Here is a 25,979-nt window from a genome sequence, read left to right on the forward strand (position 1 = left end):
CAGGCCGAGGGAGATTGACAGTTATTTTGTGTTTCTTCCATTTGCGAATAATCGCACCAACTGTTGTCACCTTCTCACCAAGGTGCTTGGCGATGGTCTTGTAGCCCATTCCAGCCTTGTGTAGGTCTACAATCTTGTCCCTGACATCCTTGGAGAGCTTTTGGGTCTTGGCCATGGTGGAGAGTTTGGAATCTGATTGATTGCTTCTGTGAACAGATGTCTTTTATACAGGTAACAAAGCTGAGATTAGGAGCACTCCCTTTAAGAGTGTGCTCCTAATCTCAGCTCGTTACCTGTATAAAAGACACCTGGGAGCCAGAAATCTTTCTGATTGAGAGGGGATCAAATACTTATTTCCCTCATTCAAATGCAAATCAATTTATAACATTTTTGACATGCGTTTTTCTGGATTTTGTTGTTGTTATTCTGTCTCTCACTGTTCAAATAAACCTACCATTAAAATTATAGACTGATCATTTCTTTGTCAGTGGGCAAACGTACAAAATCAGCAGGGGATCAAATACCTTTTCCCTCACTGTATATACACCCACACACAACATATTGACAACACTACAAAGACAAACCCATATACAAGTACTGATGTGTACACACATACACAGCACACACAATGCATCTCTGCTTAAATCCTTATACTGGACAAGAGACTTGTTTTTATTTGCCAACAGGTGAAAACGTGTTTATACACAAGCCCCACAAATGGCATTGTCTCTATCAGGTTATTCTTTTGAAGTCGTTCCAATTTCAAGAGGGAATATTTAGACATTTGTATCACCGATGACCTTCTGGGTGAGCTCTGCGAGTAAGCAATGCCGTGCGTCGAACGAGTGTCTGTGTGGACCTCCCACAGGCAGTATGGCCTCACGGCAATCCAGGGATCGGCCCTCGAGATGTGGACATCACAGAACTCCTGCCGGCCACAGTTCCCTCTTGCTCCAACTCTGGGTGGCACTGCTACACCCGCTGGTTTATGCCGCAACTCAAGTGGCCCGTGACTTTTTTTTATTCAGCGCCAAAAGCGTAGCTTCGTCAAATTAAATAAAAAACTAATTTCATCGGTGGATTTTTGTGTGCAATCACTGACGACCAGACTGAGACCATCAGCCCTTATGGAAAAAAAAACGCGGACTTACCAGGGGTGGCCGAAACACGAATTTAAGTCTCACACCGCAGTGACGTCGGCTCAGTGTTTAGACACGGCCACTGTGAACCTCACATCCAAGTAGCAATGTCAATTGGCCATTACCAGGGCTTAATTTCTCACTGAATATGTTCGGCATCACCGGTAGCTGGAGCAGGCGGCGCATGACTAGGAGCCGCAGCCAAAGGTACACTAAGTGTGGTGAGCATTTTTACGGAAATGTTTGCCGAGTTGGCGATGCGAACTGACCCAACTGAAATTAAGCCCTGGTCATTTCCGCCTGCTTCTCAAATGATATGTCCACTCGGACTGCTCAAGTCCAGTCCAGTTCAATGTGTTCCAGTCCTGCTTGGTCCAGTTCAGTTCAGTCCAGTCTAGTCCAGTTCAGTCCAGTCTAGTCCACTTCAGTCCAGTCCAGTTCAGTCCAGTCCAGATAAGTCCAGTCTAGTTCAGTCTAGTCCAGTTCAGTCCAGTCCAGTCCAGTTCAGTTCAATCCAGTCTAGTCCATTCTAGTGTAACGGCACGGCCTCCGAACTCGGGTCCACCCCAACTTGAAGGACGCACGGGCTGCGCTCGGAGAATCTGGAAGAGCAGCATGGATGCGACGTCACTCTGAGCTCCTCCTGAGTTGGCGAGCCCGGCCATTCTGCCAAGGCTGCCAGTACAGTCCATCCCCACCCTATAAAGTCCAGTCCAGTCATGTCCAGTTCATTCCAGGCCGACAAAGTCCAGTCCAGTATGCTCCAATCTGTTTTGGTCTAGTTCAGTCCGGTGTAGTGCACTAGAGCGTGGTTTAGTTCAGTCCGGTCCAGTCTGGTTTGGTTCAGTCTGGTCCAGTCCAGTCGAAGCAAAGTCCACCAGTCACATCCCCTGGGCTGCGCCACGCTCACTATCGGCAGTTGCGCAGGGCGGCCGCGGCGATCATGGACACGGCCCTCATGGCCTCGGCGCACGTGGGGCCGATCTGGCGCTCGGGCAGCAGGAAGCCGTAGCGGCCCGTGTCGCGCAGCTCCAGCGCAAACGAGTAGCGTGCCCCCTGCGAGTAGGCCCAGTCCAGCGAGCTGCCTGACGTCACGTCTGTGGGGGGAGGCAGGGAGAGGAATCTAACATTTTTTTTTTACCAGGTAAGGCTCACTGAGCTAAACAGCTCTTTTTCAGGAGCGACCTTTCCACAAACGATATCCCAATGAAGTGGCTTATCGTGTGGAAATATATAACAGCCAGCTCTTTAAATGCAGAAGGTCTCCAGACGAACCTCAGGAGTTGCGATGTAAATCAGCAGACGATACGCCTCCTTGACATTTATGTTCCTCCACATATATATAAAATGACTAAAGATACACACATCGCATCAGCCACATGGCCTTTCTGTCAGTGATTTTTTTTCAGCAGTATTGGTTCAAACAAGCAAAATATGGACATTAACCTCAAATGTGATAACATTCCAGCAATATGGCCCACAACAAAATAATATATATAAAATTTGATTCAGCGTCCCTGATGTCAGTGGTATGGGATGTGACGCCGTGGCGTATTTATCCACCACGCGTGCGATTTTACAGGAGAAAAAAAAGTAAGGTACAGTATTTTTTTCACAAATCTTGTTTTGAAATTAATCCTGGTACGGCTGGTTTGTGACATGCGGCTGCGAAATTGGACGCGAAAGCAATTCTTGTCTCATATTAATGGCCTTCCGTTATGCCGGCCGTAAACACGCAGCTTTTTTTTCTTCTCTCTCTTTTAAAAATAACAAACCCAGCAAAAAAAAGAATAAATAAGTGGCAAGTATCCTTTGATTGTGTAAACACGGCTCCATGATGTATGTCTCGAACAAATGCATTTGTCATCTGCCTTTGTTTCAAACAGCCCGTTACAGAGAAATCGTGTGGGGGGGGGGGGACAAACGAGGCAGCCACGAATGGCCGGCTCAGCTTGTGTCTCCTTTTGGGTTGAGTTGATAATTTTGAGATCACCCACCTGAAGCATCAGCCCAGAATGGGTGACGGACACGCCTGTACTCCGAGAGCCGGTCAATGGCACCGACTTGAACAATCTCTCAAACGCATTGAGCTGCGGAGTTGGCCAGATGATGGCAGTGCAGCAAGTGGGTTTTGTGAGCGCATCTGTGCGGACCCCTCCTAGCGGTGGCGAGATGTTAACTAACTCGTCTGGTATACACGGAAGTCGTGGGTTCTATCCCGACCCTGACGCCTGTTAATTGGGTGTTTGCGGTGTCTCCCTCCTGGTGCTAGAGCGGATTTTTCTCTGGGTCCTCCGGTTTTTCCCTCCTCATTTAGAATCAAATCACACGTTTAGATCGTGTGGCCGCTATTCAATTCCACGTGATGATAAGCCACTTCGTTGAGCTACCATTTGTGATAGCCAGGTCGCTTCTGAAAGAAAGAGCTACATAGCTCAGTGGGGCCTTTCCTGGTAAAATAAAAAGTTTAGTTAAGTGCCAGGTAGTCCAGTCTGCCTCCCACATGCGGCGTGGTCATAGGTTGAGCCAAATATTCAGACACAATACCCTCCCGGGAGAGAGTCAGTGAGGTTCTCTTTGGTCAAAACTAAATCCGAGTTCTTACTCTTTATTAATATTATACTGTATGAGTACAGGGCAGCCCTTTTGTCAATCCACTGCTGGATGAAGGCCTCCCCACACCGTGCGGGTCGTGGGGGCAATTTGACCATACTTCACCACGCTGGTCAGTGCGGGTCGATAAAGGTCGGGAGGCATGAATCTGGGAGCATAGAAGTGCAGCATCATGATTATTTTCATCATTACACGACCGCTGTAAAACGCAAACTAATCTTCACATGCACGTGTTGATTCGCGAATCGTGAGCATAATAATTTATTTTAAACCGATGAACCGAATTGTCCGCAATCTCTCTCTCCCGTTCCCTAACGATACCCTAACTGGACCTTTGGTTGGCGCTGAGGCTCAGATGTTTATAACGAGCGCTAAGAATCTTCAACGTGTCTGACCACAAACATTGTGGTTAAAGTAGACACGACTCCTTGTAAAAAGGGTTTCAGTTTGCTGTTTTAACATCTTTAACAGCTGTTTTGTTGCCAGATGAAAGAGGGGAACACCCTATTATCATATTTTGGTACTGGCAAAGAAGGTCCCATGATGTGTCAAGGTCGCTTTATGAGTGGCAAACACCCTCATCTCTGCCATGAACGTCCTAACTGGGCCCAGAGACTCCACCTGGGCTATGAGGGTCACCTGGGCTATGAGAGTCACCTGGGTTTTGAGAGTCACCAGGGCTATGATGGTCACCTGGGCTATGAGAGTCACCTGGGCTTTGAGAGTCACCAGGGCTATGAGGGTCACCTGGGCTATGAGGGTCACCTGGGCTATGAGAGTCCTAACTGGGCATCAGTTTGCATTCTGTTTGCTTTTTGAAGCTTGGGGAACACTGACTGGCTCTTAAGGGTGGGCCAAAAGTCAGGACACATTGGGTTATTTAATTAATTTTAATACTAGTGTAATAAAAGACTCCATTAGGCACTGCTGGTCTCCGCTTATCTTTTATTCAGGTTCTTCTCCGCACCTCGCTGGTCTCCTCCACGGACCAGCGTCGTCTCGCGCGCGCCCCGCGCACGCTCCCTCTCGCGTGCCACGCACGCTCCTCCGTTAGCTCCTCTACTCCCGCACACCGCTGGCCGACGGCGTGCTGAGGTCCTTCGGCCACGTAGCCGATGGCGCGGATCTCTCTCACCACCCAACATGGCTCAGACTCTTAATTTCCCCGACTGCCCCGATCTCTTCTGGGCTCCCACTTATATCCATTCCCCCCATGTAACCCTGACTCCTCCCCTTCCGGATCATCAGATCCGGCCTTCCCATACTACCCCGCTGGCTCCGCCCCCATTCACCTCGCCTCCCATTGGAGCCGAGGTGAACAGTGGCCCCTCCTACACGCCCCGCAGACCAGGCTCCGCCCCCCAATACCCCGGGCCATGTGATTAGACCAGAGCCCAGCAACAACCCCATTTACGCTCGCATTACATGACCCCCCCCCCCCCCCCGATGAAAAAGCCAGCCGTCCCGGCTGCAATAGGACAAAATAATGCGAGCGACAGCATCATAATCAGGAATCACCAGACACAGCGGAGAGTATAACAACAACACAATTAACGAAAGGGAAGGGATTTGGAACAAGTGCGGGTCGCCGGCCCATCCTTCACGAGAGGCGGCACCCTCAAAGGTCGCAGTCCCGACAGGGTTTTAGGAGCGGCGAAACCGGAACCATCCGCCGCTGGTGGAGGCCTGTCCGTCCCAGCACCCCGTTCCCCAGAGAGGTCCGTAGTCGGGGCCCCGTGCAACTGCAACCGCGGCGGGGTTGGAGGGGCAGCGGGGCCAAGTGTCCCCGTCGCCGTGGTAGGCCCACCCGGTGCAGGAATCCCTGTGTCCGGCAGGATCACAGCCGGCCCGTCTGACACAGTTGACTCTCCGGCGTTGACGTCGCGTCCCTGGCCGGGGACTCCGGCTGAAAAGGCGGGCGAGGGCGACTCCGACAGTCCCGCGCAAAGTGTCCAAGACGCCCACAGCGGTAAAACGACGAGTCGGCCCGCCGCCCGGCTTCCCCCCCTGTCTCGGCGATCCCTCAGCGGTGGCCCGGAGCGCAACTCTGCTCCCCCTCGAGGAACCCACTGGCCTGCCGCCGCAGTGAGATCGCCAGGCCCCCTCTCGTCTGGCACGAAGACGGCCTTCGACGGAGTCCACCCGACGGCGTCTCCCTCCACGGTCGGGCTCCCCGTCCAGGCGGTCATCTGCGCCCAACAGCGCAAGTTTAACTGCACGTTGAGGCACTTGGCTGCCATCCAGGAGGTCAGCTGCTCATGGCCGCACACCGGCAGCGGAATGCCCAAGTCCTTGGACAGCTCCAACATCTTGCCCAGTATCAAGGGCTCCAACAAGTCGGGCTCTGTCTCTGGATACACGGCAATGGTCGGCTCAAGCACAGCGCCCCGGAAAGCCACAGGCGATTCCTCCGTTGCCCGTTGCCTCTGGACGAATCTGCGGTGTGCATCGTCCGGAGGCTCGTACGCTTCCGCCATTTTGTCGAACGCCCCTTTCAGCGTCGTCTCGCGTGCGCCCCGCGCACGCTCCCTCTCGCGTGCCATGCACGCTCCTCCGTTAGCTCCTCTACTCCCGCACTCCGCACACCGCTGGCCGACGGCGTGCTGAGGTCCTTCGGCCACGTTGCCGATGGCGTGGATCTCTCTCTCACCACCCAACGTGGCTCAGCCTATTAACTTCCCCGACTGCCCCGATCTCTTCCGGGCTCTCACTTATATACATTCCCCCCACGTGACCCTGACTCCTCCCCTTCCAGATCGTCAGATCCGGCCTTCCCATACTACCCCGCTGGCTCCGCCCCCATTCACCTCGCCTCCCATTGGAGCCGAGGTGAACGGTGGCCCCTCCCATACGCCCCGCAGACCAGGCTCCACCCCCCAATTCCCCGGGCCGTGTGATTGGACCAGAGCCCAGCAACAACCCCATTTACGCTCGCATTACACGAGCATTAAAAAAATCGTTTATTCTTGAAGTTAATATTTGATCTATTATCATTATTAATATTTATTTTTCGTCTTCCTTTTCAGATGACATTTAAACATGGAAAGAAAATTGACTAAAGACGAATTAATTTTATGGATGCTAAAGGCAGCTATAATCTTAAAAAAAAGAGTCTGAAATACATTTTTAAAGACAGTTCACGCATAACGCATTCATGTTAATGTTCTAACATTTGTTGAAGTAAATTAGATCAATCTAATATGTGATTTGTTGAAATAAATGTCTTATTTTGCGATCGGTATATTGTACTGGACTCGCGTTCAGTTGCAATCCATAAAACAAATCATAACCATAATGCGTCCTAACTTTTGGGCCACCCGTGTATCGGAGTGATCAACCTGGTTTCTCTTTCGTATAAAAAACCGACCAATGCATGCTCTGCTCTAGCGCGTCCGCGGTGCAAAGCCTTGTGGTCGTGGGTGAAAGACACGTGGTCGTGGGTGCAGGCACGCAGCCGCGTGGTCGTGAGCACGCTGCTTGTTGTTACACCACCTCCTCTCCCGCCCCCCCCAGATGTTGTGCAGAACATCACGTGTGGGGATATTTTAGTCGTCTGTCTATTTCCTAAAAAACATCGGCGCTGGCGATTTAAAAAACAAATCCCCAGCAGGAACCAATCAGAGATGATTAGCTGCTGTTTGGCAGCGCTCGTTCAAAGCCAAAAGAAACAAAGATACGAATTGAAGACAAAGATCCTCCCCCGTGTAGCCTTGACAGACTGTCGGGGCAAGCGATGTTAGCGAGCACCTGTGAAGCCGGGACGGCACACGAGGGGGCTGGTGGCCAGAACCACGCCAGACCGCCTTTGTCTCTTCTAGCGGCGATGTTTACACACCGCACCAGGTATCGTATTTGTGGCTAAGTCGACCTATGGGAGGAAGCCCAGGACTGGGTCAGATAATCGTCACCCATGTCGGCCGTGAGCGGGAATTGAACTGGGGTCGCCGGGTTCGTAGCGCAGCGAAGCGCTAACTGCTAACCCCACTGCTCCCTACAATACGCGCACACACGCACATAAACAATGCCGTCGAGGTAGGCAAATACATGAGTTTACAGCGCCGCTCAGTGAGTAATGGACCAGGCGTCGGTCCGGCAAGGGTCAAGTTTATGTAAACTTGAGGGGGAAACTCGTCGTGTTTCTCGTGAGTGACGGCTTCCCTCCGTGCGCACGCGGTGCTGACGCGCGGACTGTGGCTGCGTCACGAAGGGCGCGCACTGCTGCGGCCCGGGTGTGTGTGTGTGTGCAGTGTGCAGACCGTGCCTGTTGCGTCCAGGGTGTCTATGTTGTGTACACGGTGTTTCTGTGGGCTCCAGCGTGTCTCTGTTGTGTCCACTGCGAATGTGTCCCCGTGAGAATTCCACCGCGAGTGTGTCACTGCGAATGTTTCGGTGCGAGTGTGTCACTGCGAGTGTGTGGCTCACACATGGTGGAGGAGGCAGGCCCGTAGTCGTATTTGCTGCCGTTCACTGCGTGCAGCGCCGACACCGCTTCATTGGCCACCAGCTCCTAGTGCCCACAACGTAGGACAGACAAAGGTCCCCCGTGTAGCCTTGTCACACTGTTGGGGCAAGTGCTGTTCGCGAGGAGCAACCGATGAAGACCGGAACGGCGCACGAGGGGGTGGGTGGACAGCACCACGCCCGGCCGCCTTTGTCTCTCTCGTACCGATGTTTGCACACTGCGCCAGATACATGGTGCGGTGTGCAAACATCGCCGCTAGGTACTCAAGTGAAGCTGAGTCGACGAGTGGGAGGCCCAGGACTGGTGTAGACACTTGTCACTGACGTTAGTCGTCGGTGGGAATTGGGCACATCCGAATATATACACACATACACTCGTTCATACTCGTATACACACACACACTCCACACACAAACACCGATATAAACTGCTTTAGCATGAGGTGCCTGGGCATATGGGCTGCATCACCCTGCCAGTGCATCCGTACCCGATGGAGGAGCTCGATTATAATGGAACAGTGCCCGAGATCTTTCAAGGATCCGTGACCTTACATAATCTCAACTGGACGGAACCCAGGATGGATCGTCGGCAGGTCGGTCTGAATTGTTTAAATCTGGCACGGGGTATCCCTTGAAGGGCATCTACATTTTCTTCCACAGGCATAAAGAGAGGCAATAGCCGTGGCTGACAATACACGGCACCTTCGTGTGGAGCGACAGGCCAGGCGGCTTCCACACAGAGCGTCACTTCCACAGCCGATGGTGATAAGAGGGCACGGCGACCTCCCACTGCCGAACCGGAGTAGGTCACGAGCTCACTGGCCAGAGATTGCAATACAAGTGTGAACAAATGTTCACAATTGTATTGCTCCGTCACTCCATCACTTGCAGCCTGGGTACGTTGTGTCATCACTCGTAAATATACAGACACAAAGATAAAGATCCCCCGTGTAGTCTTCACAGAATTTGGGGGAAAGTGCTGTTGGCGAGCACCTATGAAGGACGGCATGGCACACAAGGGGGTGGGTGGCCAGAACCAGACCCGTCTGCCTTTGTCTCCCCAGTGTTGATAATGTTTGCACACCGCACCTGATACTCATTTGAAGATGAGTCGACCTAGGGGAGGCCGAGAACCGGTTCAGATAATCGTCACTGGTGTTGACCGTGAGTGGGAATCGAACTCGTTACGCCAAGTTCGTAATGCAGCGTAGCGCTAACTACTACAACGAGCTATCCCCGCCGCACACATACACGCACACACGCGCACACACATGCACACATACACACGTGTGAGCTTAGCGACACACGCAAATGCGTGATGGGTCTGGTTAGTGCAGCGCATGATGGGTCAGGACCAGAGCTTAATTTCACCCTTCACAGACTGGCAGCCACGGGTGGCACCGAGTAGCAGCCATAGCGAGAGAACGTACTGGATGCGGTGTTCCGGGTGCAATTGTATTTATAATTTTAATGAAGCGGACACCAACGTGGATAAGGCCAAATCACGTCCAATATTTTCAATGTCATTCTCTCGTTTGGTTTCGTACACTGTCCGCATCGTTCGTAACCATTCGGCCTGCAGTCACTATGGCACTCAGAGATGATCTCAAATGCCACTTCTGCTCCGGCGTGTTGAGATGTGGTTCATGAGCCCCGAGTTCAACCCCTTCAAGAGAGACCTCAAAGAGCAGTGTGACCGGACAGCACTGCACATGCGAGATGATTTAGCGTTCCTTAAATAACTATTGACATTACATTGCATGGGAGGCGTGGGGCAGATATGAAATCATGATGATGATGGATAAAAACATCCCGGGTCACCAACCCAGGCAAGCCTTGGCTACAACGAAGTCCTGGCCCTGGCGGCGAGGTTTTCGGGGCCCTGTCGATGCGGTGCACGACGGTGGCGATGGCGGTGGTAGTGGCGGCGGTGGTGGTGGTGACGATGGTGGCGGTGGTAGTGGCGGCGGCGGTGGTGGTGGTGGCGATGGTGGCGGTGGTAGTGGCGGCGGCGGTGGTGGTGGTGGCGATGGTGGCGGTGGTGGTGACGATGGTGGCGGTGGTAGTGGCGGCGGCGGTGGTGGTGTTGGCGATGGTGGCGGTGGTGGTGACGATGGTGGCGGTGATAGTGGCGGCGGCGGTGGTGGTGGTGACGATGGTGGTGGTGACGATGGTGGCGGTGGTAGTGGCGGCGGCGGTGGTGGTGGTGACGATGGTGGCGGTGGTGGTGGCGATGGCGGCGGTGGTGGTGGCGATGGTGGCGGTGGTAGTGGCGATGGCGATGGTGGCAGCGGTGGCAGTGGCGCGTCGCGCTCTCTCACCACGCAGTGGCGGTTGGGGATGGCGCTGCGGCGGTGCGCGTATGGGTAGAGGAGCAGCTGGGCGTAGGCGTGCACCGTCACGTAGGCGCGGAGGAGCCGCCGCTGGCGCTTCAGGAAGCGCGCTGCCGCCTTCACCTCGGGCTCCGACTCGGGGCGGCCCCCGCAGTACGTCTCATCGCACGGGTGCACGGAGGCGCCCGCTCCTGGGACGAGCGCCGTAGACGCTGATTACCCCCCCACCCTCCATTTCCCCCACTCTCCCCCCTCACCATCCACTCCGCCCCCCTCACCATCCCCCCCCACCCTCTATTCCGGCCTCCACTCCACTCCACCCCCCCATACCCCCCTCTTCCACCCACTTCCCTCCCCTCCCACCACCCACCCTCCCCCCCATCCCTTCTCCCCCCCACACTCTTTACTCCCCTCCACCTCCCCACCCCCTACTCCCCCTCGCCCTCCACCCCCCCCCAACCCCCCCACCCTCCACTCCCCCATTCCGCCCCCTCTCCACCCCCCACTCCCCCTCTTCCACCGTGTAGGGTAGCCAACACCACGTCCGGCCGCCTGGTCTCCCCACTGCCGATGTTAGCACGCCGCACTCATTTAAGGCTGAGTCGAACTAGGGGAGACCACCACGCCCCCGCTCCCACCCCGCCAGCACAGGTTCGGGTGAATGCCACTGAGGTTGTACCGTGGCCAGGAATCAAACACCTTCACTCAGTGGGTGAACCACTCAGGATACGCACGCACACACGCATCTTGATGAGGACTCAGCTCATTGCCTAAGGACAAGTTGTGCTTTCTTGCCATGGGAATGTGGAATTCAGAGCACTTGTTTGAGCCGGGAGGCACGCTGACTGTTGTTTTTTCTCAAATTCTTGTTTTTCGCGAGCATTCGAATCGTGTTGTCTCCCTTTCTCAATCGTCAAAACAAAAACGTGGAAATATCAGCGCAGAAAAAAAACACCACGATTTGAGAAAAATTTCACAAGTACAGTGCGCCGGTTAAAGTGTGTTCCTGAAAGCTGGGTGCAGGGAATTCACGTGAAGTAAAAAAAACTGTTCTAATGAATATTATATTGTAAACCATCCTGGAATCACGCAGCCGAGTTTCACGTGTGTATACATAGCCGGCGGTTGGACACAATTCATGGAAACATGAAATGTGTTACCAATATTTAGCCTAAAAATACTCGGCCCAGTGTAAACTTAAAGGCTCCAGCACGTTGCGTCGTTGATATTTTTCGCCAATTACATTTCGCGGAAACCGCGTGATTATGGAACGTTTCCAACGTTTGGGTTTTTCTTTGAGAACTGAACCCACAGCTTGTGCAAGCCGTTGGTCAAGGTGAGTGTGACATGGCCACCTCCACCGAGTGACTTCCGGCCAACGGTGGTGGAGACTCCACGCCGACCCTGCAGAGGGGTTTTCACGAAGCTATTCGGAGCGGAAGCTGTGACCGCTTGCGCCGCGTTCCGCGTACCGCTCCAGCCGACGTTCCAGTTGCGGTTGGCGTCCGCTCCCAGGCAGCCTTTACGCGACGTTTTGGATCGCGTCTTCCGCCACAGGCGATCCTGCCGAGGGGGCGAGGAGGCAGAGGGGACACACGGCGCAGCGCGGTGACGCGTGCGGCTTACGAGGCCTCCGCTTCGCCTGGGGAATGAAGGGAACGCGGAGACTCGTTGGGCCTCGCCTCCGAAATGACACTGGTGTCGCGCGTGCCTCGTATCGTTTGTCATCTGCGCGTCGCGACTCAAAACGGATCTCGTGGCATGGAAACACGAGTTATACTCCAATGCTGTCCTGAAGGACATCCGGTGGTCCACCAAAGCATCATTCACTGTTCGCACACGTTGTTTGGTGACCAGCTGCACATGAAACAAAGATCCCCTGTATAGCCTAAACAGACTGTTGGGGCAAGTGCTGTTAGCGAGCACCCATGAAGGCTGGCACGGCACACTACAGCGTGGTGCTGGCTTGCCGACCTCCCTCGGTGCCATGCCATCCTTCATAGGTGCTTGCTAACAGCACTTGTCCCAACAGCCTATGTAGGATGAAGCCAGGGCCACCATAGCAGGCAAGTGAATGACCGCTCTAGGAGGAGAGTGAACGCGAGTTGGGCCAAAGCGACATTTGGCGGCGCATGGCCCGGCGCCACGCTAGCGCCGGGCTGGTGCGGCCTTGAACCTGCACCCATTTGAAAGGAATCTATAGTGCAGACGATCGTGGGGGCAACAAAGTGGCTTATCATTGCGTGAAAATGTATAGCCGCCAAGGACTCTAAACACATGACATTGTTTCTAAATGTGGAGGGGAAAACCAGAGGACCCGGAGAAAATCCACGTGGCCACGGGGACAGAGAGACACGCAAACTCCAAATATACAGCAGGTGTCAGGGTCGGGTTCGCACCCACGACCTCCAGTATACCAGGCGAGGTAGTTAACATCTCGCCACCGTGGTGCCCTGATACTGAGCGACTGACCTTGTTCCAGCTGTAGGCGTAGCCGTCCACATTGAGCACGGGCATGACGTAGAAGTCGAGGCGGTTGAGTAAACGACGCATGGCCGGGTCACTGCGCTGGGTGCGCACAGCCTGGGGGTGAGGGGGGGCAGGGGGTGGGATGGGCGGTGGGGGTGTGAAGGAGGGAGGGCACGGGGGTGGTCAGCCACAGAATAACACACAACAACATATTAACAGATAACCACAGATTAACACACAACAACACATTAACAAACAACCACAGATTAACACACGACCACACATTAACACACAACAACACATTAACAAACAACCACAGAATAACACACGACCACACATTAACACACAACAACAAATTAACACACAACCATACGTTAACACACAACCACACGTTAACACACAACCACACATTAACACACGATCACACATTAACCCGCGACCACACATGAGCACAGCAGATGCACTCATATCATTACAAGAGGGAGAGTGCGTGGAGGGAAGTAGAGTGAGATGAGAGGGGAGAGGTAGGAGAGTGCATGGAGGGAAGGAGGGAAGTAGAGTGAGATGAGAGGTAGGAGAGTGCCTGGAGGGGACTAAAGTGCGATGAGAGGGGAGAGGTAGGAGAGTGCATGGAGGGAAGTAGAGTGAGATGAGAGGGGAGAGGTAGGAGAGTGCGTGGAGGGGAGTAGAGTGAGGTGAGAGGGGAGAGGTAGGAGAGTGCGGGGAGGGGAGTAGAGTGAGATGAGAGGGGAGAGGTAGGAGAGTGCGTGGAGGGGAGTAGAGTGCGATGAGAGGGGAGAGGTGGGAGAGTGCGTGGAGGGAAGTAGAGTGAGATGAGAGGGGAGAGGTAGGAGAGTGCGTGGGAGGGGAGTAGAGTGAGATGAGAAGGGAGAGGTGGGAGAGTGCGTGGAGGGGAGTAGAGTGAGATGAGAGGGGAGAGGTAGGAGAGTGCATGGAGGGGAGTAGAGTGCGATGAGAGGGGAGAGGTGGGAGAGTGCGTGGAGGGAAGTAGAGTGAGATGAGAGGGGAGAGGTAGGAGAGTGCGTGGGAGGGGAGTAGAGTGAGATGAGAAGGGAGAGGTGGGAGAGTGCGTGGAGGGGAGTAGAGTGAGATGAGAGGGGAGAGGTAGGAGAGTGCATGGAGGGGAGTAGAGTGCGATGAGAGGGGAGAGGTGGGAGAGTGCGTGGAGGGAAGTAGAGTGAGATGAGAGGGGAGAGGTAGGAGAGTGCGTGGGAGGGGAGTAGAGTGAGATGAGAAGGGAGAGGTGGGAGAGTGCGTGGAGGGGAGTAGAGTGAGATGAGAGGGGAGAGGTAGGAGAGTGCATGGAGGGGAGTAGAGTGCGATGAGAGGGGAGAGGTGGGAGAGTGCGTGGAGGGAAGTAGAGTGAGATGAGAGGGGAGTGGTAGGAGAGTGCATGGAGGGGAGTAGAGTGCGATGAGAGGGGAGAGGTGGGAGAGTGCGTGGAGGGAAGTAGAGTGAGATGAGAGGGGAGTGGTAGGAGAGTGCGGGGAGGGGAGTAGAGTAAGGTGAGAGGTGGGAAAGTGCGTGGAGGGGAGTAGAATGAGATGAGAGGGGAGAGGTAGGAGAGGCGATCTGCGAAACAAACAGACCCAATCACACTAAAGCTGCACCTCCTTCACGAACCACTGGCAAAAGGCTGGGCTGATCCACTCGCGCGCATGCATCCCGCAGTCGAGCCACATCGAGGGCTTCGTCCCACCTTTCTTTTTCCCCACCTGGATAGAGGAGAGCGAAAAAAACTTAGAGACACAGAGAGAATGAGATGGGATGGGACACTCAGAGGGACAGAGAGACTTTTGACTTTTAAACAACTTTTATTGCCGCCAGCAGTAACATCACTGGAGGCGATTCCGATACGAAATACACAGTCACCAGAAAACAAATAAAAAACGCTATAAATACACGTGCTGTGGCGCTAAATGTGCCGAAATAAAAGTCACGTGGTGATGGTCACCGCGCACGCCACGGCGACGAGCGAGCACTTCAGAAGGTGAACATGAGGGTGCCGTCCACGCTGATACAGAGGGCTTTTCCGGCCCCAGCTTTCGAAGAAGACGCGCACATCACCGGCACGTGTAGAGTGAGATGGGATGAGAGAGTGAGATGGGATGAGACACAGAGAGGGACACAGAGAGAGTGAGATGGGTTAAGGGGGAGATGGAGGAGTGGGAAGTTCCACGATCCCGCCGAGGGTTGCACTGCCCCCGACTTGATCTCGCAAGGTCCACGGCCACGAGGAGCCCACTCTTCTATTGTTTTACTATGTTTATTACTATGATTATTACTATGCTTATTTTACCAGGTAAGGCCCACTGAGCTGCGTAGTTTATATACCGAGCTACGTCGTAGCTCATTTTCAGAAGCGGCCTGGAATGAAGACCACACGGTGCTACCCCGTGACAGTGCAGTTGGCGATGGAGTAACTCGGTATTTAAACTATAAACTAAGTCAGTTTAACGCTTTGCATAATGTGCATGGGTAATGTATGTTGACTCACACTTCTGCGCAAGAAAAGTGTGAGTGATCATATCTACGCCTCTATATAAGGAACGAAACAGGTGGACTTCTCCACAAATCTGGTTATCGCCTGATGAAGCTAGTTGTAATTCCTGGTGAAACGTCGTACTCAGATTGTAATTGGCATGTTCTGTTTACGTGAGCACCCTTACTAGTTGGCTGTGTCGGGTGGTGGCGGTTTTTAACGACACATTTATATATTTACGCGATCCAACCCCAAACAACTCTATTATGTATAAACTAACGTATATATATATATTTTAACCAGGTAAGGCCTACTGAGTTACTCTATATCGCTCTTTTTTAAAAAACGACCTGGCTATGACAAAAGATAGTTCAACGAAGTGGCTTTTCACGTGTCTCTCAAGCCAAATAATCTGAACGCGTGTCGATTCTAAATGTGCAGCGGGGAAAAATGGAGGACCCAGAGAAGAGTAAACTCGACCACGGGGAGAGATACACGAAAACGCCAAATATGCAGCAGGCATCAGGGTCGGGATCGAACCGACGACCTTCTGCACACCAGGCGAGGTAGTCAACATCTCCTCGCCACCGTGGCGCTCCACAGCGAGCCAGCCGCAAGAGATATTGAGCCTGCAACTCAGGCACGTGACTTGGCCGGTTTACCTGAAGAATGTATAGAGGCCTCCCCTCGTAAGACTTTCCGATGAGTATGCGCGAGACCAGTGCAGGATTCTGTTCCGCGACGTCTGACATCCACGTCACAATCTGCACATGCACACAGAAACCAAGACAAAGATCCCCCGTATAGCCTTAACAGACTGTTGGGGCAAGTGCTGTCAGTGAACAACTTGCACCGCACAGGGACAGCTGCCACTGGGGGTCCCCTGGTGCATCTGTGTATGTGCGTGAGAGTAATTTGGGCTATTAAAAAATGTAGGTCATAGCCTTCCACCCGTTTAGCCGCTGCCTTAATCCAGCACTGCTAATGGTCCATGAACGCGTGAGACCAGAGCCGTGACGAGGTGAGCGGCGCACCTCCTCCAGGGGGTGGTACACATTGTAGTTGTACCCCCGGGCATTCCTCTTGTCTCTGGTGGAGGTCTTGAGCTGGGCATCGATCACCTTCTGGACATCGTCCATCAGAACCCTGCCATCGACATCACCACCAACATCAGCAGGGCCGGCATCTTTGTCATCAGCAGAAGCATCATCATCATCATCATCAATGTTCTTCTATGCACCGTCGAATATGTGTGCTGGTCTCATCGATATCACAGATCATCGGTACTTCATGGGCATGTTGTCGGGTGGTGTTGCGGATCGAGCGCTTGGCCCTAAAGGAAGTGCTGCGAGTTCAATTTTGATCAGGGGCTGACTCAGCCCATCATCCCACTTCGAGGGAGTAAAATTCTACCACGTTGTGGGAGATCAACAAATGGTGTGGATATACCGGCCTCGGGGGCGGGGGGGGCGTTCATCCAGCAATGGATGGACAGAGGGCCAGGCATTATTATTGTTATTCATTCGATCAACAAAATGTCAAATGCTGCAACCCTCCTCTCATCCGCGACTCCTGTTACAAGTGTAGCGTGCACTCTCCTCACCAACACACAGAAGACAGGTAAGGGTTCCAGCACTTTTATTCTACCTTGCCTATCACATACAGCTCCCTCGTTCATCCACAACACTCTCTCTCCTTCATCCACAGCTCTCTCCCTCCTTCATCCACAGCGTTCTCTCCTTCATGTGAAGCTCTCCTTCCTTCATCCACAGCAATCTCTCACCTTCATCCACAGCTCTCCTTCACATTAAGCTCTCCCTTCGTCATTCACAGCTCGCTCTATCTTTCCTTCATCCACAGCTCTCTCTCCTTCATACGATGAAGCTCTCCCACCTTCATCCACAGCTCTTTATCTCTCTCTCTTGTCTCCTTTCACTACGGCCCCACTCCCATTCCCTCCCCTCATCCCGATCTTCTTATTCCGAGCCACCAATCTCCTTTCCTTCACACCTCGGACCGTGTGTCTCCTCATCTCCGGACACCAAGCCCGCCTCTCTCCACACCTCGGGGTTACTCCCGGTCAACTCGGTGCCAGGGATTTACGTCAGTGTGGGGGGGGGGGGGTAAAGAATGCCGATGTTGTTGGGGGGCCGTTACGGGGGATGGTTGTACAGAATTTGATTGTGATTGACATGCAATGAAAACTTGTAGTAGGCTATATATATAACACTCTCATGCAGATAGTTATAAATATATAGCCTGCTACAGCAGGAGGTTTCTACTGAAGAGACTTGTACCGCCCTCTGTCGAGTGGACCAGAGGTCATTTTAATGGCAATCAAGAGTAGTTCTGTAATACCCACTTCCATGAATCATTCTTTAACAAATAAGATATTTCCTCTCGTAACATAAATACCTGAGAGAGCACATTTTAGACAACGTTTGAAGAAAAATAATTAGACGGATGCATTTTGACAAAATATATATATCCCCGTGGCCACCACGTGAATTCGCGAGGTCGCGAGCGGCACCCACGTGTGCGAGACGTTGGCGCGCGACAGGAAGGCCTTGACCTCCTCGGGGCTCAGCGAGGCCCCGCGTCCCCGTGCGCCGCCCTCGCCGCCGCGGCGGCCCGATCCGGCCACGACGGAGCGGGGGACGCGGAAGTCGGTGGGGGCGCCCGGGTGGATGAGGTCGCCGCTGCTTGGGTGCCACAGGTCCAGCTGCGAACGATGTTGACTCAGTCAAATGTTGCGAGTCGCAAGGAACCGCCGTCAAGAGGGCACTGAAATTGGGATGTTTTGGCGAACTCCATTCGTGCGGGCGTTGCGTGACAGGGAATGTGAGTAACCCGGTGGAAGCCCACGTGCGTGCGGGGAGATAACGCTTGATGGTCCGCGCACAGAGGTGTTTACTAGACCACGTGCTGTACTGCTATATAGCCTGGCGTTCACATTGCAGCCCTGATGCTTTGGGCGTTTCATCAATTTGACCCACCAAGCCTTGCCTTCCAAACCGATTCACGCACGCGCATAGAGACAGCTGGAGGGTTGACTGTGAATCGTGATGAACAAAACTCATCACGGGGCCCTGCCGCTGCGGTGGTGCAATGGTGGTCATGCTGGACTTACGTCTCCGGGATTCGATTCCACCTCCTGGCGAGGCAGACGTAACAATGGGGCAAGGTTCTGAAATACCCCCGCTCCCCCCCACCCCTCACCCCGTCACCTCTGTCTACCCAGTAGCATAACTGTGTGCATCACAGTTGATTGGCAGGTCACGTGTGTGGTGGTGGAAACTGTGTGCACTGTCACCTATTCCATGCCTGACGAGTATAGAAGAGTAGGCCAAGTACCCTACGGGGTGGTGGGGGGGGGCTCTCTAAAGCAGAGATTCTCAACCTTTAATGCAGTGGCGGCTCCTGCAAAATTTCTCAGGGGGGGCAAATGTCTGGATGATTGATAAGGATAAGGTCCACCCATGCAATGGATAAATTAACAGCTTAAGCATGTAAAGGCAACTTCCCTTCTTTAATATTAATGAAAAATAAAGTGACTCTTACAATACATCTTGTTTGTTTCTATACTCACTATTAAAACAAACCACTCAAGTTTTTTTTTTTTATTAAAGATTCCACTAGGTGGCAACAAATTATATTGTTGGATGAAACGTGCTTACGTATGATGACGTAAGCACGTATGATGACGTAAGCACGTTAGGGCGAGCCCTCCCGGAAGCCATAGAGAATGCATTGCAGCGCCCCCGTTCGAAAAAAAACATCTTTGAATGTAAGTCTATGGGACCACTCGGGGCGATTCTCAGCCGGAGTGAAATCGCCCAAAAAGAGGCGGTACTCCACAGAACGTAGCATGACGCTGATTGGACTATATCCAGAGGCACAGTGACGGCTAGCGTGACTCTGTGGTTGAATGACATTGGTGGTGCATCGCCCAATCGCCCTAATGAAGAAACCGCCCCTGCTTTAATGGCTACTGCTGTACCCCCCCCCCTTGTTGAATCTTGTTTCAACCGAGTCTACCCCCCTCCCCCCTCCGCTTGTCTGACCCAGTGTGGTTCTGAGAAATAAATGTATGAATAATGAACGTAAATATTTTAATCAATTGTCCATTTTGTGAGGAATCCTAACTAGCTGCTAGTAACTGCAAGCGAATACAACAAAAAATCAACGGACGCTCTGCACGCGTGTGACGTGATGTGTTCTCGCTCGCTAGTTACTCTTGGAAACCCGCATTGTTAATGATCAAGGTGTTTAGAAAGGTCTTCTAGGTTACCATCTAGACTTAAATTGTATCGTAGTTATATGATATTGGCAGATTCATACATCATTATTCACCAATGGCTCTCACGTACGATATAATTTCACACGTTTGTAAATCACCTCGCGGACCCCCTGGGACATTGCCACGTTACCCCCAGGGGTCCGCGTGTAACCCCTGGCTGAGAACCACTGCAGTCTCGAGCACCCACTAGTCGGAGGTCGTTGCGCCAGCAGTGGAGTCAGCAACTAATAGCAGGGCTACGCCTCTCCGTTATTCATCAGATTATTGACTCAAGTGAAGGTGTCTTGGTGGCCCTCAGCTACCTCATCCACAGGCTGGTCGCGTGGAAATGAACACACGGCCAACACGGCTAGAGGCCTGGGTTTCATTCCCAGCCATGCATGCCTGTGGCAATTCGTATCTGAATCCTGAAGTTGAACATGAACCTCGTGACCTGGACCGTTGGTACGGTCCTGGGTCGGTGGTCGAGTGGCGCTCGAGCACTCTGGCGGCACAGCTGACATCCTGGCGTTTTGACTCAAGGTTTCGGCTGCCCTTCGTTGAACTTCTTTCGCACCGTACGTAGCCAACCATTGTAATCGGAGGGTAAGCCGGGGTTCTAAGCGTAGCGATTTGATGTCCTCAGCCTGGCCGCCAATGGCTGCACAAACATAAAAAAACCCCAGCACATTGAATTTGGCTTTAAGCGTTATTCAGCTCATTCAATTTTTTGAGAGTTAATTCGTTGGACGTGCAATTAACACGCCAGCCGGGCGAAACAAAACCGGCGCTCGCAAAGAGAACCTACCCGCATAAGCCTCTCCAAGTTCAAACAACAGAGAGTGAGAGAGAGCTTTGCGTGCGGATGCAGTGCATGTGTTCGGGCATAACATGCGCAGCATGACAGAGGGCAGGAAGGTTTGAAAAGTGACCCATGACCAATTATATGCCCTGCAGATAATTTCCCACACATGTGCTCCCCCCCCACACCCCCAGCGCAATGGTGATTGCCTAGGGACCAGGTGCGAGCAATAGTTTACGGTCACTGCCGTTAAATGTCATTCCTGAAAACCGTTCGCTCTCCGGCTTCAAGCATTAGGGGCTCCGAAACGAACACCGCGCCTCCGTTAACTCGTACCCGCTCACTAATTGGCTGGCCACATGCCGTTCAGATGAGTTGCGCTCGGCTCACAAATAGCTCCTGCATTTAAATCGAGGATGGTGAGGATTTCAACCCAAAAACAACATCATCATAATCGCCACCACCACCATCATCCTACCGGCGTTGATCAATTCAGAAACACTCTGTGGCAAATCCATTCTGGCTGAGCTGTGGTTCCATGTTGGAGGAATGGACTGCGAACGATGAGTTCTAAAATCGTATCGACTCTCATAACGGGTTGCAACAGAGCGCGCCATAGACGCGAGAGGCCGTTACTCATTCCCGCTTCAGCGTTGAGCATTTGTTTTAAGTTTATTTAACGACGCCTGTATCGTGCATCCCCCTCCTCCACCCCCACCCTTAAGACAAAGTCACGCACCAGGGCTGCGAATTAGATGGAAGCGAGAGGTGTGGTGTGCAGGTCGCCGTGCAGAACGCGTGCAGTACAACTCCGCGTGATGGGAGGGCTGACACTTTACACGATTTACAAGCCGAATTTTTTTCTGACATGCGCCCTTTTGGCTGGGAGTCAAGAGAAAACGTCGAGCCGCAATCCCAAGGTGGAAAGCGCTTGCCCGTGGACTGAGCAACTCTGTCAAAAGCCGTGAGTTCAATTCCAAAGCAGGGTCGATTTGGCCTGTCATCCCTCCAGGGTTCATAAAAAAAATTATAAAACCACTTTGTAGCAGGGCCGGCGCGAGGTGGGGGAACTGGGCTGGGACCTGCCTGGCCAAAAGTCCCTTTGACTCCCTAAGTTGCAAGATGTTAACCACCTCGCCTAGTATACAGAAGGTCGTTGGTTCGATCCCGACACCTGTATATTGGGAGTTTGCATGTTTTCCCCGTGGGTGCATGGAATTGTTCTCGGGTCCTCCGGTTTTTATCTCCACATATGAAAACGTGCATTTAGAGTATTTGGCTGCTATATATGTCCACGTGATAAGCCACGTTGTTGTTTAGCTATCATTTGTGACCAGGTCACTTCTGAAAAAGAGTAGGCCTCCGACACACACAAAAGCTCTACCCGCCCCCCCTCCCATCTGAGAGAAGTTGGAGCTGGGCCGGCGTTGTAGAGAGAATCGAATTGTCCTCAGTGGAGGGATGAGGAATCTCCGTTGTCACCGGAGCTCCGATGGAGATAAACGCCACTCAATAAGCCATTTAATTACAGAGACAACAAAAAGCACCGTGCAACACAATACTGTACTGACCGATTTAATGTGCAATCTGTAATGAGGATGGTGATGAGATGGAGCAATGAGATCGGCCCACGTGCTGGAGCGAGACGAATGGAACCCCGACGGCATGGGGGGAGGCCTTAATCAAGCAGTGGATAAACCATGACCGATGATGATATCTCCCGTAATGAGCCAGTGATGGATATTCCATCATCCTACGATTTACGTGGAGAACTTGGTTGGCCGTGAAACATGGACACACACATATACAGTAACATATATATGAGCAGCAATCACACACACACACACCCAAACACGGTGCAATGTTCATCCAGCAGTTGACTGAGAATGGATGATGAAAATTACGTTGATGATTACCTTGGCATCGCGTGCAAGTGTGCGCAACATCTCCGCTTGCCTCGAGTTGGCCGGAATAACGCGGATAACCTGCTGCCTGTGACAGACACGACGCGTCATTCCAGCTCACGAGGCCTGCATCGTCATCATCGTCGTCGTCGTCATCATCATCGCCGTCGCGTCCACGGAGCTCACCTCCCCCCCCACCATTCAATCGCGCGCGCGCAGCCAGGCGAAAGGACGCGCACAGAGCCGCAATCATTTACGTCGCGCGGATCATCTTGCCTGGGCCGCCCACAAAAGCCCGAGCCGGTCAATCACCTTCATTGATCATTGTTGCAGGCGGAAGCCTCCGACATGGGCAACAGGTCCGCCACCCCTGACCACACCACCCCTCCCCCTGGAGGTCATAAATAAATAATATATACGGAGACAAAGGGTTACAAAACCGCTGGTCACATAGCAGATTGATCTCACTGCTGCGTAGGTCGTGCCAGCTGTGCTGTACAGCCCTCCCAGGAATTTCCGGGTTGTACTGATGATGATGGTGATGATGTCCGACGTTTCGCTCCACGTGCTCAGGGCTTCTTCATGAACTGAATAGGATAGCTCCCCCCCGCACCCCCCAAACACCCAACCACTCCCGCTCCCCAGCACGTGCAGCGAAACGTCGGACGTCTTGCTGAACATCACGTGGTACGACCCGACAACACATCGGATAAACACATACAAATCATGACGCGGAAAGGGATATGCTCATGAGTCAATGCTTCTTAAGAATATTTTACTTAAATAAAAGTCAACGGTGAAAGAGTGCATCCATAGCTGTCAACCCATACGGTTTACCTCGTATTGGTGTGCAGGGAAATTGAGTTTTCAGGTCCATACGGCGTACAGCCGTTTCAATAGGGCAATTTTTGGTCGATTTGTTTGTGTTTTTCGCTTGTGATGAGACTGTGTCGGATGAACGTTGAGATTTGTAAGGGGCACGGGGTGACCAATGAGGTCTGAATTGGTCTGTAATAAGGTGGGGCACCGAGAAGGGATTGACAGGTATGGTGCATCCCTACTCAATCCTGCGTGAAGTATTTGCACATCTCCTTCGGTGGCCTTTGGCCAGTTTTGGACATTCCTGCGGCAGTGACCAGTCTCTCCGTCGAGCGGCCATACCGCGGACACTCCTGCGGGACGATGAGCCGAGTCGATGACCCGGGATGATGATGATTCTGCCTGCTCGCCCGTAAACTCGCAGCAGGGTCGTACCCCGTTGTGGTGTGGCACGATGTACGACGTTTCGCTTTACGTGCCGGAACACGCGGTACAACCCGCAACCCGATTGGCGAGCTGAACAACAGCAATGGTAAAAGCCCTAACACAGCAGCAGCAGCCGCAGCCGCATCGCGAATCCAGTGCGTTGTTGCGGGTGTACGTCACTCGATTTAAATCCGACTGGTGGATCCGTGGCGATCCGACTTACAAATAAGAAAAGGTCGTGAGTTCAAATCGTTGTCGGGGTTAACTCGACCCGTCATCATCATCATCACCATCATCGTCGGCATGGCTAGCCAATCGGTGGTTTCCTACTTTTTGTGTGTTAGTTTTGTTGTCCTTCCCCCGCACCTCCGATGACCACGGTTGGCCTACGTACGGTGCTCAAGAAGTTCCACATACGGGACGTACATACAGGGCCCCTTTAGCCCGGGACATGGCCCCGCAGCGATGTCGGGAGGGGCTGCAGCGGCTCCGTCTCCCGCGAGGGAATGCGTCTCCTCCAACCACGGACAAGCGCGCGTGTTTGCGGACGGCCGGGACACATTTAACGTTTGCGTTGATTTTAACTTATTTAACATCCGTTCCTACGGGCGCTACAGGTGGGGGAAGAGACTGGCTCCCGTTTGAGGAATGTGTAATTTCCACCGTTGGCTCAGTTGCCGTCCGAGAGAGAGAGAGGAAGGGGAGGGCGGGAGAGATGGGATGAGATGAACGCAGCTCGGCGCGTGTTTGAGCGGTGAGACACCGAGAAGTCTGCAACGATCGAGCCGCGAGCTGCTTTCGTTCGAGCGAAGAAGCCCTGCAAGACGTGGACGTTACAAAGGAACGAACACGGACGGAGACACGATATTGCCACTCGAAATGTGTTGCTACAGAGGGATGCTTGCTGCATGTAAGCCGGACTCAAAGAGCGACCAACGTAGACGCGAGAACAAGGTTGCGCGTAGAAGAAGACGACCCGACGACGACGATGATGATGATGCAGACGGTGATGAGAAGGAACCTGGCACTATTTGGACACACATGTAGGATGGATGGCAGCAGGCACATTAAAAGTTTGTTGTTGTTCGGAAAAATTGGAAAGAACCGGAAAGAAAAGAATACTTCACGGAGAATGACTTGACGACGACATAAGAAGAGTTCGGTGCCAGAAAGACGTGCGCACTACTTGAGTATGTTGGCGCTACAAATAAGACAGAGAGGAGAGTGGAAACGAATGCCGAAATGTGCGGTGGACACCTCCTACGGGGCTATCTGCCCACGGATCGTGATGACGACGACGACAATTAAGAAGAAGAAGCGCCCACCCTTCTTGGCGCTGGTGGCGTCTGTGTGGCAGTGCGAGCAGCGGATCAGCGATCAGCAGCGAACTCACCCGGCGTAGCGAGAGCCGTAGCCTTGCCTCCAGCCCGGCGCCTCCAGCTGCACCTCCACAGCGGCGAGGCTGAGCAAGAGGGCGGCGCTGACGAGAAACGCGTGAGCGTGAAACTCGACGGCGAATGCCATCGTCGTCAATGAATGGACGAATGGTCGGTGCAGGTGTGAGTGTGCGCGCGCGCGTGTGTTTTTACTCTGTGTACCGTGCACAAGTACGTTAGAAGTTAGTTCTAGGGATGTTGTATTTATGTGTGTCTCGGCTGATGAAGTTGTTTTCCCGATAAGTTGAACGCCTCTCTCCTCTATAAAGATGATGCGGAGGAGAAGCTGAGTGGGAAGCAGCGAGTGAGGAGGCAGTTGGCTGGGTGTGGGAGGGTTGCTGGGTGGAGGAGTGAGGGTGGAGTGAGGGGAGGGAGAGGCAATGTGTCTTGGCTTCCTGTGCGCTTGTGATGTGTGGGAGGGTGTGTGTGTGTGTGCATGACATGTGTTCACATGTATGCGCCTGGGTGTGTACGTATGTGCGTGTTCACATCGGTGAAGAGTGTGTGTGTGTGTGTACGTGCATGTGGGGAGCAGTATTGGAGTGGTTAGCGCGTTACGCTACGAACCTGGTGACCCGAGTTCGATTCCCGCCCAGGACGGGTTCATTATCTGAACCCGTCTTGGGCCTCCTCTAGGTCGACTCAGCCTCAAATGCGTACCTGGTGCGTTGTGTGAACATCGCCACTGGGTGGACACAGGCGGCCGGGTGTGGTGCTGGCCACCCACCCCATCGTGTGCCACGGTACCGGCCTTGATAGGTGATCGCTAACAGCACTTGCTCCAACAGTCTGTTAA

General features: G+C 53.0%; 1 protein-coding gene across 1 annotated transcript; it reads right to left on the reverse strand.

The window, feature by feature from the left end:
• Positions 1-648: 648 nt before the first annotated feature.
• Positions 649-25,530, reverse strand: LOC133344311 (carboxypeptidase A6-like). Its single transcript, XM_061554412.1, has 11 exons — positions 25,141-25,530; positions 22,515-22,590; positions 18,052-18,239; positions 16,552-16,663; positions 16,180-16,281; positions 14,646-14,750; positions 13,018-13,128; positions 12,018-12,108; positions 10,534-10,736; positions 8,175-8,259; positions 649-2,236 (listed from the first exon to the last, which is right to left on the reverse strand). Exons 1-11 carry the CDS (start codon positions 25,269-25,271, stop codon positions 2,049-2,051), a joined length of 1,392 nt encoding a protein of 463 aa, XP_061410396.1. The 5' UTR covers positions 25,272-25,530; the 3' UTR covers positions 649-2,048.
• Between the last annotated feature and the right edge of the window lie 449 nt (positions 25,531-25,979).

The sequence above is a fragment of the Lethenteron reissneri genome, chromosome 19, assembly GCF_015708825.2.
Source record: "Lethenteron reissneri isolate LAM-NWPU_2019-01 chromosome 19, ASM1570882v1, whole genome shotgun sequence".
Lineage (NCBI taxonomy): Eukaryota > Metazoa > Chordata > Hyperoartia > Petromyzontiformes > Petromyzontidae > Lethenteron > Lethenteron reissneri.